The sequence below is a fragment of the Ischnura elegans genome, chromosome 6 (genome assembly GCF_921293095.1).
Source record: "Ischnura elegans chromosome 6, ioIscEleg1.1, whole genome shotgun sequence".
Classification (NCBI taxonomy): domain Eukaryota; kingdom Metazoa; phylum Arthropoda; class Insecta; order Odonata; family Coenagrionidae; genus Ischnura; species Ischnura elegans.
In genome coordinates this window covers 109,358,297-109,370,944 of record NC_060251.1, presented here as the reverse complement: position 1 = coordinate 109,370,944, position 12,648 = coordinate 109,358,297, and the positions used below count along the sequence as shown (strand labels likewise).

Here is a 12,648-nt window from a genome sequence, read left to right as displayed (position 1 = left end):
CAGAATAATTGCAAAAAAGTGAAAAAAAAGTACGGTAGGTTATATCGGGATGACAGCTATTGTCCTATAGGTGCCGATAAATATATAGCAATAAATTATCGTGATTTATGACCGCATAAAAATCTTATCCCTATAAAATATTTAGATATATCGTATTATATACGTAGAGATTTTTTTAATTATGAGGCGATTCTTCATCGAACAACATATCATGATATATTTTCAGATATTCTTATAAGGTCGAAAATTCCTAAAAGGAATTTAATATATTTATTTTGATGCCATGCTGCCCAGTGGTTATGACGGTGATATTGGTTACAAATAATTGTATTCTTCTTTTTTTAAAGTATCACACTAAGTGTTACATAACTAATAGACGTTACTCATTCATTTATAGACTCATTTTTGCATGAAATCACAGGTGTAAATCAAAACTGTAATACAAATTACATATTACGCTTACTTTTATGCGATAAGTTTTGGAGTGCGATTCGTGACTCGATATAGCGCACACGGTCGACCGGACCCCGGCTATTGTTTGGCGGACGCGGACCGCGGGAACGCGGCTAGCATTGGGCTCAGGAGCGGTGCCTTATTCTCTTACCAGCCTTCCCTGTTCGGGCAGACTATAAAGCCCTACCCAACTCTAAGCATCCCGAGGCAGGGATGGCAATCGAAACTAAACGAAAGTCAAAACCAGTAAAATTTCAATCGTTTCGTTCCCGAAATGTAGAAACGAAACGAAAATGAATAAAACCGGGGGAGCTAAACTCAGAGTCGAAACGGAATCGGAGTACTTCGGGTCGAAACTAAAATAAACCTCTGGGACGAAACGAAAACAGATACATAATGTTTCGCACCGGAGGGACCACGTGCCTCACCTTCGAACGGTTTAGTTTCAACCCACACGTCTAGTACGAAGTATGATTGAATGGAGTTGAGGTTCACCCTACCGCCTCTATATGCATGGGGCACTTTTCCACTCATAATGCGCAACGCAGAATTCAGTCGTGATATGAGGAAGCTAAATGTTTTAATCTCTCTACATTCTGTCATGAAATGGGTCGAAACTATTACCTCTTTTCCCCCTCCACTCAACTTCTTGGGATCGAAACTTAACAATGGGCAGCGGAGTTTCGATTGATTTAGTTTCGTTCCCTGGAGTAAAGTTTTGTCCGGGCCGACATTAAACTCATTGGTGATTTCAATTTCGTGCGGGAACGAAACAAAACCCAGGCCTCGTATTTTCGTTTCCCTCCAGGTCGAAACGAAACATTATTGTTGCCTTGCCATTCCTGTCGAGAGGACGTATGCTTTCGTGAAAACTGTACCACGAAGTTTCCTGGCTTGTGAAGATGGAAGAAGCGGTAAGCGGTACTCACCAAGGTGGCACCATGATGGTGGTGGCGGGTCCGTCATCCGCCCGCGGGCTGCCCCTCGGCATTCCGGTGGTGTTGGCGTGGAGGTGTCCGAAGTGGGCGCCGGAGTGGAGGTGCTGGTGGTGGTGGGGGCCGGGGGTTGCGGATCGGGAGGGCTGGGAGAGGAGGCGGCGAAGGCGGGACGAGATGGCCTGCCCCACCGTCAGCACGCTATCGCCGCCACAGCCCCCGGAAGACGAACCCCGACCCGACTGAAACAATACCACAAAACAACGTATCACTCAAGTGCAAACAAATAGGTAGTATACATATCATTGAGCAAAGCAACCAATAGATTCAAACAGATTTGAACTTCCAAATTTCGACATTTTTTCGTTGCCAGTCATTCATTCCATGTGAATTCAACAAACCACTCAACCCGACCATGTTAGATTTATTTCAAATATTGCTGCATTCATTAATCCTGCTAATAGATGGAAAAATACCAATTTTCAGAGGTAAATGACGATTTTGGCAAAAGTTACAGGTCCGCAAAACCTGAAAATTTGTCGAAATTGTAGCGCATCTCATTCAAGAAGGTAAATGACTACAATATTGTTTTTTTTTTCAAGGTAGAAAAATGAAAATTACGTATTTGGTAAGGTAATACGCAGAGCTTTACATTAATGTACAACACGGCTAAGTCAAGCCTATCATACCACCTTTACCACTAAGAGCAACATGAGCGCTGGTATTTGGTTCACCGCTAGTAGTAGCTTCCGGGAAACCGATTTCCTTGTGATGCCGTTCTTCATGGATAGAAAGGGCCTAACGTCCAACACGACGAAACTCGATTAATTGCCATAAGAAATAAGGAGTATAGGTAGAAATCAGCACGGTGCACCGCGGTGGCTCGGATATTGAAAGCTCCGTGGTTTGTTCACTGGACCCATGAAGCAATAAATGATTCATGACGTTTATCCCTTACTCATGGATATTTAGCACTAAGCAAAGATAAAACGATCGATATGCTAAAGGAATGATGTGCAGTGCGATCCCGGTAATCCGACGTGCGTAATGTAGCTATGGCATAGTCGAATTATCGGAAACGGTGGATTATTGGAAACGTACAGGAAAAAAACAAAATGCACAAAAACATTTTAAGGTACCATTTTGCAATTAAAAACATATAGTGATGCCAATTCTCTCCAATGATTAGGGTGTGAGTCAAGGTAGATAACCAAATTTGTAACAACGATTATGGTCGATAAAGGCAGCATGAACCCTGGACACCACTGTGACTCTTCAAAGAACATTTCTTTTCCCGATTTAGAGAATCACGCGAGCAAAAATTCATGCAAATTATGTAATGATCAACATCTAAATACATAATAATAAAACAAATACTTAATATGCATCATAAAGTCTTTTATTAAAAACTGACGAAATTATGTCAGCCAAAGGGATGCCGCTAGCCCTCCACGCCGGATTACTGAACGGGTCGAATTACCTCAAGGCCGGATCACAGAGATTGCGCTTTATTTCAAGAGATATATGACTTTAGCCGTCTAAAGAAACTACTTTCTGGAACCTTTAGTTTATACCAATAATAGGTTTTGCTGTATCATATACATTTAAAGAAGATTGTTCATGAATTTTATTCATTGTCCTATAAATAAACCATAAAGTTTCGTAAACGGGTCTCGATGACATGACGGTCAGATAGGGAATCAAATGGCCAGGGGTTCGTATCACGACTAGGCAATTTCTCTCTATTCAAGATGTATATATGCGTTCGTAGGTATAAATTATGCACGAAGTGATAAACAAAGTTACCACACATGAAAAATATCTAGAAAACGTGAAATCTCAATTGCTATACTTCACGGAGGGAAAAATGTGGTCAGATGGCATTCGGTACCGCTTCTTCAGACTTCAGGCGCCGTGCAGGGATTGATATAGGGTAGGTAAGTAGGTACAGCTGACGTAGAGTACAAGCATAATGCCAGAAGGGATCAACAAGGCTGTAAAAAGTGGGTACATGACTTATATGAAATTATTTTATAAAATAAATACCTCGCTTAAACAGACCAACACGCGGCTTCTGATCTTATCACGTAGTCTTTTAACCCATTTCTTCTTCAGGTTTTCTCTTAAACGCAATTTTACGAAGAATAAATTTATAGCGTCCACAAATCACTTCTCATGAGGAAAGGATACCCCAGACATTTTCCGAAAAACAGTTGATTCCACAAGAAGAAGGTGTTTTGCCTAATCTTACTGTCTGAGAACTGTTTATTATACCTGCAATAAACCTAACAATATGCCTACTAAGAAGGAGATTATAAATCAGCCTCACTCTCACTATGAGCTTTAAAGAGAAGTTACACTACGCATCCAGTTCTCTGAACAGATGATATGGAGAAATGTGCACGCATATCTTTCCTTCGATAAGAGACAGAGCAAACCTCCAGTTGATGAGATATACCACAACACTGGTTGACGGGCCCGTCGTTTGACTTCTCTCTCGAGAAGAGATAATGGGGGCGCAATACTCAAGATATCAACACATCCAATGACACTTGACAAGATGACGCATCCAACTTATTTTTAGCTCGCAATCGGTTTAAAAATAAGAACACCAATCTACTTTATCCTCCGGAATGAACTGACCGAGGATGGGAACGAGAGAGAGAGGTCAAAACAGAAGCGAAACGAAAAGTGAACGGCGGACTTCATTTTTTGATCGGCTTAAAGTCACGTTCCCGGGCACGAATATTCGGAGTCTCAAGTCCGCCGCTAGAATTGAAGTCGCTTCGCACGCATTCGAAATCCGATTGCTAACTCGCGGCGCTACCAGTTATCTATATCCACTTTTCTCGAGGAAACAGGGGAGGAGATTAGGGAGGGCAGGGGTAGCCTGTACTCACCCAACTTAAAAGGCAATTTGTCCGAAAAAAGTACAAGATTGTACATTTGGGTACAATACAAACAAAACAAACATATCAAAGGGTCAAATGAATTTGGATGGTACTTAAAAACGTTGTTTTCAGAGACTAATTTAAACAAAATTTCCCGGAACATTTAGGGGCTATGGAATACTCCCCGTTTCACTGGGGGAGGGGGGTGTTCGATAGTTCGTATAACGATAACCCCCGGCAGGATTGCTGGCCCCCAGCATAAAACTCAAAACTTCGCCCATGTGGGGAAATTAACGGCAATCATACATAAGAAACTGAGCCCATAAATAATATAAACCACACATTTAACACACGCGAGTCAATTTTCAACTAAAAAAGACCACGTCCAAAAAGGTTACCTAATAGCGAAAGTCACTACGAACGAGATACAGTTGGGGATCGGGTTGGTGTGGTGGCTAGAATGTAGGCTTCCCCCCCGGTGGGCCCGGGTTCAAATCCCGGCAGTGGCAGAGAATTTTCAGAGACTGCCCGATCCCTGCTTGAATGTTGTGTGGAGGACATTTCAAGCGCAACACTTCGTTCGTCGGATGGGACGTTAAGCCTTGGTCCCCTTGGTACCTTTCGTTAAGAGCAGGCTAATGCCGACGCCAGGTTTCTCTCCACCCTTCCTTACCTACCCTTCCCTCATGGTGCAAATGTCCTAAGATGTCGGTCGCCTCCTCCAAATACCATACCATACGAGATACAGTTGCCTAGTGGCGCCGCCGAATAAAATGGGCGCGAAACGGCAACAGATATGACGCTTAACCGCCATATTCTTGGACCTCCTTCAATCGAGTTCCCTTGTTACCGAGGATCGTGGTCAAGTTATGGAAGTATACTCTCTCTCGGTTTCCCGAAATTACTTGGGTCACGTTGCCTCAACGTGAGCCGAAGGGACAAAGCCAGGGTGAGATGTCGTGCCGACGGAGGAGAAAGAACTTATGCTTCATTATTTATTTTTTTCCACCGCTCAGGCACAACGTGATCTTTCTCCGGTCACCCGAAATGGGACGAAGGGAGAAGCAATTAGCTTTTCTTGCCTCGTCTGCTATTCCTCGCCGTTCATTCACGTGAGGTTGGTATTTCCGCTCAAGGGTTTCCGATATAGCTCAGTTTCGATTATCCCCCAGCCCAACGAAAACTACTGCTGAGGTTCATTCACTATTGACAAAATAAACTCTTCCATTTTCCACTCACAAGGACATCAACGTGATATATCAGAGGACGGCAACCTTTTCAAACTAGGTCGTAGTACACTTGAGGTTTTCTGTATTTTCTAACGTACGGATGAATTTATGAAGTTAATACGAGACATTAATTATTTCGAAGTCCAAGAACTAAAGGTTGGTATAGATGGGTGAAGGTACAGCTCACTCAATACTAAGTCACAGACATGTGAAGCTCACACAACCTGTGGGGGCAAGTTCTTCTCCCTGGGACACCTCTCACTTAGCACTTTTTTCAGGGGCGTAAAACCAAAGTCTAAAAACTATCATTCTTATCTAACTATCTTTCCTTGAAATGTTGATTTCATTCACCTTTACCATGCTTCAATCTTACCTACAACTTGAACAACCATGGCTCCCCCTAGTTTTGATCCTGGGTACGCCCATGCCTCAATTAGAGCTGTTTCGACCACTAGAATGTAGTTATCAAGTAAAAGCTGCAAATGCTAGGCCCTTATCGTCGACTGTAAGCAGTATGACATCAAATAATAATAAAAAGCTGAATTATTGAAAAGGCTTAAGGATATTTTCAGATTTTCTCCGATATCTGAACGGTGCTACGGAAAAACTCAAAATACACGTTAGTATACTCTCCACATATTTTTATTAAAATCTCTTAGTTTTTGGAGAGATAACGTTACAGTTGTGCGGCACTGGATTTGATTGGCAGGGCGTACTGATTTCGCTTAAACAATCGTATTTTGACGCTTTTGGTGACGTATCACGTCTTGCTTAAAACTTGAGCCATCTCTCGAAAGTTTAATAGTACGTAGATCATAATATCAACATTGGCCTGCATTTCAAGTATGAAACTATCACATCCGAGAAGTATCGAGGTGAAATTTACAAAGTGGAGTTACACACAGTTGCAAATGTTGGTCAAATACCTTGAAATTTTAAAAATGATAGCTCAATACATTGAACAAATTGAACAAATTTGTTCAATTTTTTGAGCTCTAAAAATTGAACAAATAATCCGTCACGAGATAAACCGGCACAGAGAAAGCGGTGAGTCCTCGCAATTATAGAATTATCAAAGTATTATTAATTTTACAGCGATGGACGGAGCAAGAAGGAAATACACAGTAGAATAGCGCATGCGAAGAGGGCTTTCTACAAAAAGAAGAATCTTCTTACAGCTAAAAATACCAGCATAGAAGTAAGGAAACAATTCATCAGATGCTACATATGGAGTATGTTTCTCTATGGAAGCGAGGCTTGGACGTTGACAGCAGCAGAGAAGTCAAAGTGGAAGCATTCGAAATGTGGTGCTACCGAAGAATGATGAAGATAAAATGGATTGACCGTGTGAGTAACCAGGAAGTGCTAAGGAGAGTGGGAGAAAAGAGAAGCCTCCTAAAAACCTTATACAGAAGAAGGGACAACTTAGTTGGCCACATTTTGAGGCACGATGGTCTGATGAAGACAATCGTTGAAGGATAAGTGGAAGGGAAAAAGGGCAAAGGACGGCCCCGAATGAGTTATATAGGACAGGTTATAAAGGATGTAAAAGAGAATAAATATGTAGCTATGAAGAGATTAGCGGATAGGAGAGAGAAATAGAGAGCTGCGTCAAACCAATCTTAGGATTGTTGACTAATGATGATGATGATATTAATTTTACATTGGAGAAGGAGATGAATGAAATGAGTATTTTTGTCGTAATATGTACGAAAGATTTTTTCACATGAAGTCACGAATACTATAAAATCACTAATAACTTCAGGCTATACTTTGTGAAACCTCTCCATATTGGAAGTAAGGAAATAAAACTTTGTAAGGTTCACTGTAATTTAATTATGGGCACGACCCGGGTTTTGTAACTTGGTTACATCGTCAGGTGACTGATCTTGCATTCTCCATACATTTATACACAAAGTACACAAGTGACAGTGAGGACATCGGGTCGTGCCCATAATTAAATAACAGTGAACCTTACAAAGGTTTATTTCCTAACTTCCACTATAAAATCAGCTACCCACTAGTCTCCATTAAGAATCTATTCTCGAAAGCATAAAACATTATTATAGAAAGAGATTTTTAGAATGAAACAGTGGTTCCGCTTGAGTAAATTTAGATCGGACGAAAATGTCGATGAAAAAATTTCTGAGGACCTTCGAAAGGTGGTCGGGAACAGAAGCATGTGGATGATATAAATAGGAAGATAGGATGGAAAAGAGAGAGGGGGAAGGAGAAACAGAATTCAAAGAACCTTGAAGAAGGGTCCAAAGGTATAGATACAAGGCAGGCGGGCACAAGGTCAGACCAATTAAGCGGAAAAGTATTTTGGAAACTGATAATCTTTAGCCGAGACAGAAAAGAGAGGAACTCCGGTGCAGCTTCGATTGTGACAAAATATTAATATACAAGAGCTACCATGTCGTCAATATATCAAATTTTTTTATATAGCTACTAAATCTTTCGCCTGCCACTTATATTTTCCCCAGCAATTTCATCAAAGAAAACAGCACCAACAAAGTATTCATAAGTCCTACATAAACACAAAATATCGGTTGAACAACAGTCATTATTAAGCGTAAGAGCTAATGCATTTACGAAATCAAACGAAATAAAGATTATATTTATTGATAGACACATGAAAGCCACTCAAAGTTGCCGAAAATTTCTCTATAAACACTAGAGAAATGAATGTATACGCACCTTTGTAGTTTCAGAAATACGGGTATGAAGATGTAATCTTCGTTGAGAATCTAAATTATTAATTCTACTTGCTTTAAATATGGCCTCACTCTTTTCTAAAAGTCTACTGTCTCAAAAAGCTGACACAAGGCGAACTCCTAGATCCAAATTTGTAACCGAAACTTTACAAATCTACAGTGGCTCACGAGAAAAAAAAACTCACACTTACAAATTCAAACAGGTTTTGGGGCAAGCTCCTGAGTTTAAAAAATGGAGAGCTAACTGACATTTACAAAAAAGAGGGAAAAAACACGTGGTAAAATTGTCCAAGGGTTCCAAAACAATAGAATTCCACATGCTTAAAGAGAAACTTCACAGTGACCAACGGAATTTTTAGAGCAATAAGTGTGATAACACTTCATTCGACAACCTTAGCCCAAAAATAGAAGTCAATATTGCAAAAGGAGATGAATTAAATGAGTATTTATACCGTAAAATGTGAGAAAGATTCCTCACATGAAGTCACAAACAATCGGCTACCCGCTAGTCTCCATTAGGAATCTATTCTCGAAAGCATAATTGAGATATCCAAGCCCGACCAGATTCGTCACATCGCTTCAACGATAATTGAGGACCTTAGAAGCAAAGGGGTACGAGTCCAATTTTTATAATATAGAAGATAAGTGCGTATTTTGGGTAAACAGTATTGCTGTAACAAAGGGTATCAGCGGATCACTGAATCTATGTGTATATACTTATCTGATTTTCCCTTGGGCTACTTCCTTGTCGCGGTGGAGAGGCTTGCGCGTTCCTATTCTAAATTATTCGCGGTAGGACCACCCATGCCAGATAGGTCGAAGGGTAGGAGTCAGACGAAACGTAATCCACGTCATGGTGTCACGTAAAAACATTTTGTTGGAACGGAAGTGGGGAACCCTACCAAATATCTCTTCCCTGAAAAAATAGAGTACTACCAAATGAGCCTCGGAATCTCATCGACCGGGACCGTCCGCAAAGGGCGGGTGTTGTTCACGATAGCGAGGTCGGCAAGGTCCTCGGGGTCGTCAACATGCGAAATCCTTGTAAAGACTTATTATCATCATCATCACCTGCAACAGCAATGAAGAAAGAAGAAAAGAAGACCAAGAAGATGGAGGAGAGAGACTAGCAGGGAGAGGAAGGAAGAGATTAGAATTTTTAGCTAGAATGAAAGGGAGTAAGACTTAAGGTCATTTTACAGGGGGCACGGAATTGCGCAGGTTAGAACTGAATTAATTTCTAAAATGGCATGGAATTGCGCGAAATGCACGAACAGGGGCTATTTTGCCATCTCACGTCCACGCATTCTCGCATGTGTTATAGCAATTCATCGCTTTATACGACGCAATGTTGACTGCGCCTTCGTACACACGTCAGATTGTGCAAGTACGTGCCCCGTATAAAACGGCCAATATATTGAATTGAAGAGGGAAGTGCTGGAAGGGAAGGGAGAAGAAAGAATGCTTCTAGTACTCTATGGAAACCTAATTTAATTGGTGGAATAGTATAATAAAAATACTTATCAGAGGTTCACTTCTATCCCTTCGCTACAACAATATTGTGTACCTCACCAACTGCACATATCTCTAGCATTATAAAAATTACACTTGCACCCATTGGCTTCTAGGGTCCTCAATTGAAAAGAATTAACAGGCACCACACACACACACACAAATATGTTTAGAGACAGTTTGCCGGGGGGTGGTCGTCATCACCTTGCCGGCGTCTCCCCTGCCGTCCTCGGCCAGCAGTGCGGCGGCGTCGTCGGGTGCGGCGCCGCCGTGGCATCCGCCGCCGCGGCCGAAGGCGGATGCCGCGAGGAGCGGAGGGGGGGCGGGAGAGGGCGCGGCAGGCGGCGGCGCCTCCGGACTCGGCCGCCGGCCCCACGGGCGCCGCATCCCCCCGGCGTCCGCTCCGCCCTCCGCACCCACCACCACGCACTGTGGGCAGCCACACATAACACAACACACATGCCGCGATGTAGTCGCACTCAATATGTATGCACGCCTCTACTAATCCCACTCCCATACATAATACATAGAGTGTTGCAGGGGGAATCTGCAATACTTCGGGATGTGGTAGGAGAGACAATTTGAAGAATTTTTTCACCAAACATGGGGTCGAAACTCCTTAATCACTGAACTATGGACACAGAAAACAATTTTGGATGCACTAGCAGTTACCACGTATACAGTTTAACATAAACGGTTTTTCTCGGGTATACAGCCTTTATGGAATTTTATTTGATACCCAGAATTTTAAGGAACATTAAGTAATTAAGGCTAGACGGTTATTTGCGATTATAGTTGTCTGAAACAATCTAACAATGACTTAGAATGCAATCACATTGTTGACACTTGTTTCTCTTGTTTAATTAAGCTCAAAAAATAATTATTTCAAACAATTATTATCGCACATTTTCGTCCAACCTTAATTTTATTTAATATATTTAAAAATCCAGAGTATAAAATAAAATGACTAAAATCAAGATACACAAGAAAAACTGTTTTAGTGGAAACTGCATTCAAGAGAATGTTTGCTTGCCCACAGCTCGGTTACTAAGGAGTTGCTACCGCATGTTTATGGGCAAATTTTCGTAAAACCTTAATTAAAATTTTCCTTAAAAATCCAGAATATTAAATAAAATGTCGGAAAGGCTGGATATACAAGAAAAACCGTTTTCAAGATAACTGAAAAGTCCATCCAAAAGCATCCAAAAATATGTTTACGATGAAATAGCTCAGTAACTGAGAAGTTGCTAGTTTACGGACAAGACATCCTTTAAACTGTCTCCCATATCACCACCTAAAGTATTGCAGATTCCTCCTGAAATACCCTGTATGATAGAGTGGTGGGAAAAAGTCCAAGTTTATACTTCTATGCTTTCAAGTAGTGCGGGAAAGTTGGAATTGTTCAATACTTTGAAAGCAGCGAACAAATAACTCACAACAAAGACCTCCGATCGCGCAAAGCGTTCGAAATAATAGAAATATGGCGATATTTTATGATTTTTCAAAATATTTCCAAGTTTTCCGTTATGTGCTACTTACATTATAAAACCGTTGTAAATCTCAAGGATACATGAGAATAGAAAAGTTTTTTTCACTTCGCCAACCCTCATTGAAAAATATAATTTAAAAAGACCAAAATTATTACATACTTACTTAGAAGAAAAATATACAATATCATAACCAAAAAAAGGTAGGCTAAACTTGGGAACTAGTCGAAAAATCCGTGAAAATCGCCATTTTTTCGGAATCTCGATATCTTGCTGCGATCGGAAGATTATGTTCGATTCAAATGATTATGATCATTGTTTCAAAGTACCAACCAACGGCAAAAATACCGCACTGCAGCACCTTGCTAGAAGAAATTTGAACTTTTTCTCACAACGGTAATATACAACCCCAAGTAGCCGACGAATTGGGCCAACATCCACATCAATATCGTAATACTGACTTTCATTCACATTGATGGACCATTATTAACGCATTGGCCCAATTTTGACTCCATCTTGCATCGTGGCAATGAAAGCCTTATCCGTTATCGACTTTCCATGATGACCTTCAATCGACAAATCGACAAGCCCACGAAAGCCATTATGGTCCTAACATAGGCTACCCTACGGAGCTATTGAGTGTTGAGGATTTCATAGTGTCAAGGGGATACTACGAGTAGCCGATATAGGACCCCTGATGGCAGATTGCAGAAAAGAAATTCCCAGGATCGGGACAAGAACAACGCGAATGACTGCTCCTCAAAGACATTTTTCCCCAAGGAAGCTTTAAATCGTTCATATGCATTGTTATGCATGGTTAAATTAATATAATAAATGTTGAAAAATTACTATACATGAGTAAGACCCAAGTACCAAGAATCACTATTTAAGTAAACATTCGGAAATCAGTTTTCACGGTTGATTGGAAATTTTCGATGCAGCAAACAAATTTCTCAACCCTAGATAGGAACATCGCTCCTGCATAGAGAAAGTCTTTCACACCACCCTAAATTTCAAAAGTACTGTTTACCTGTTTTTACAGATAATTTATAAATACCAACCGCTAATTTAAAAATAATCGTACAAGAGTTAATAGAATTTATGCATTTGTAGTTTCACTGTCTCCCTTTGAAAATAAGTAACAGCACACGATCATGTGCGTCTGTGCTCTTCCTATCCAAACCTTAATTACGGCCTTATACAGTACCAATTTTCAAAGAGCATTTCATAAGTTAAGGAGCAATAGCATGTAAATGAAAGAGAGGAATGGCCATTATAATGTAATTATAACCTAAATAAATGCAAGTAAAATTAAATTATAAAACATTTCGATGCCTTCCGGATGACATATCGAATTAGTTACTCCATAACACTCCAGTCTTGAGAGGTAACGATAGCTTAACATACGCTTTGGTGTGATGTGG

The 12,648-nt window shown here is 40.8% G+C and overlaps 1 protein-coding gene across 3 annotated transcripts in view; it reads right to left on the bottom strand.

Annotated features, from left to right (window-relative positions):
- LOC124161497 (protein FAM13A) overlaps positions 1-12,648 on the bottom strand; it is a 395,360-nt gene that overhangs the window by 106,707 nt on the left and 276,005 nt on the right. For all 3 annotated transcript variants that reach the window (XM_046537832.1, XM_046537830.1, XM_046537831.1), the window contains 2 exons: positions 9,942-10,166; positions 1,383-1,630 (listed from right to left, as the gene is read on the bottom strand). In XM_046537832.1, coding sequence (XP_046393788.1) covers positions 1,383-1,630; positions 9,942-10,124 — 431 coding nt within the window. In that variant the 5' untranslated portion in view covers positions 10,125-10,166. The remainder of the gene's footprint in view (positions 1-1,382; positions 1,631-9,941; positions 10,167-12,648) is intronic.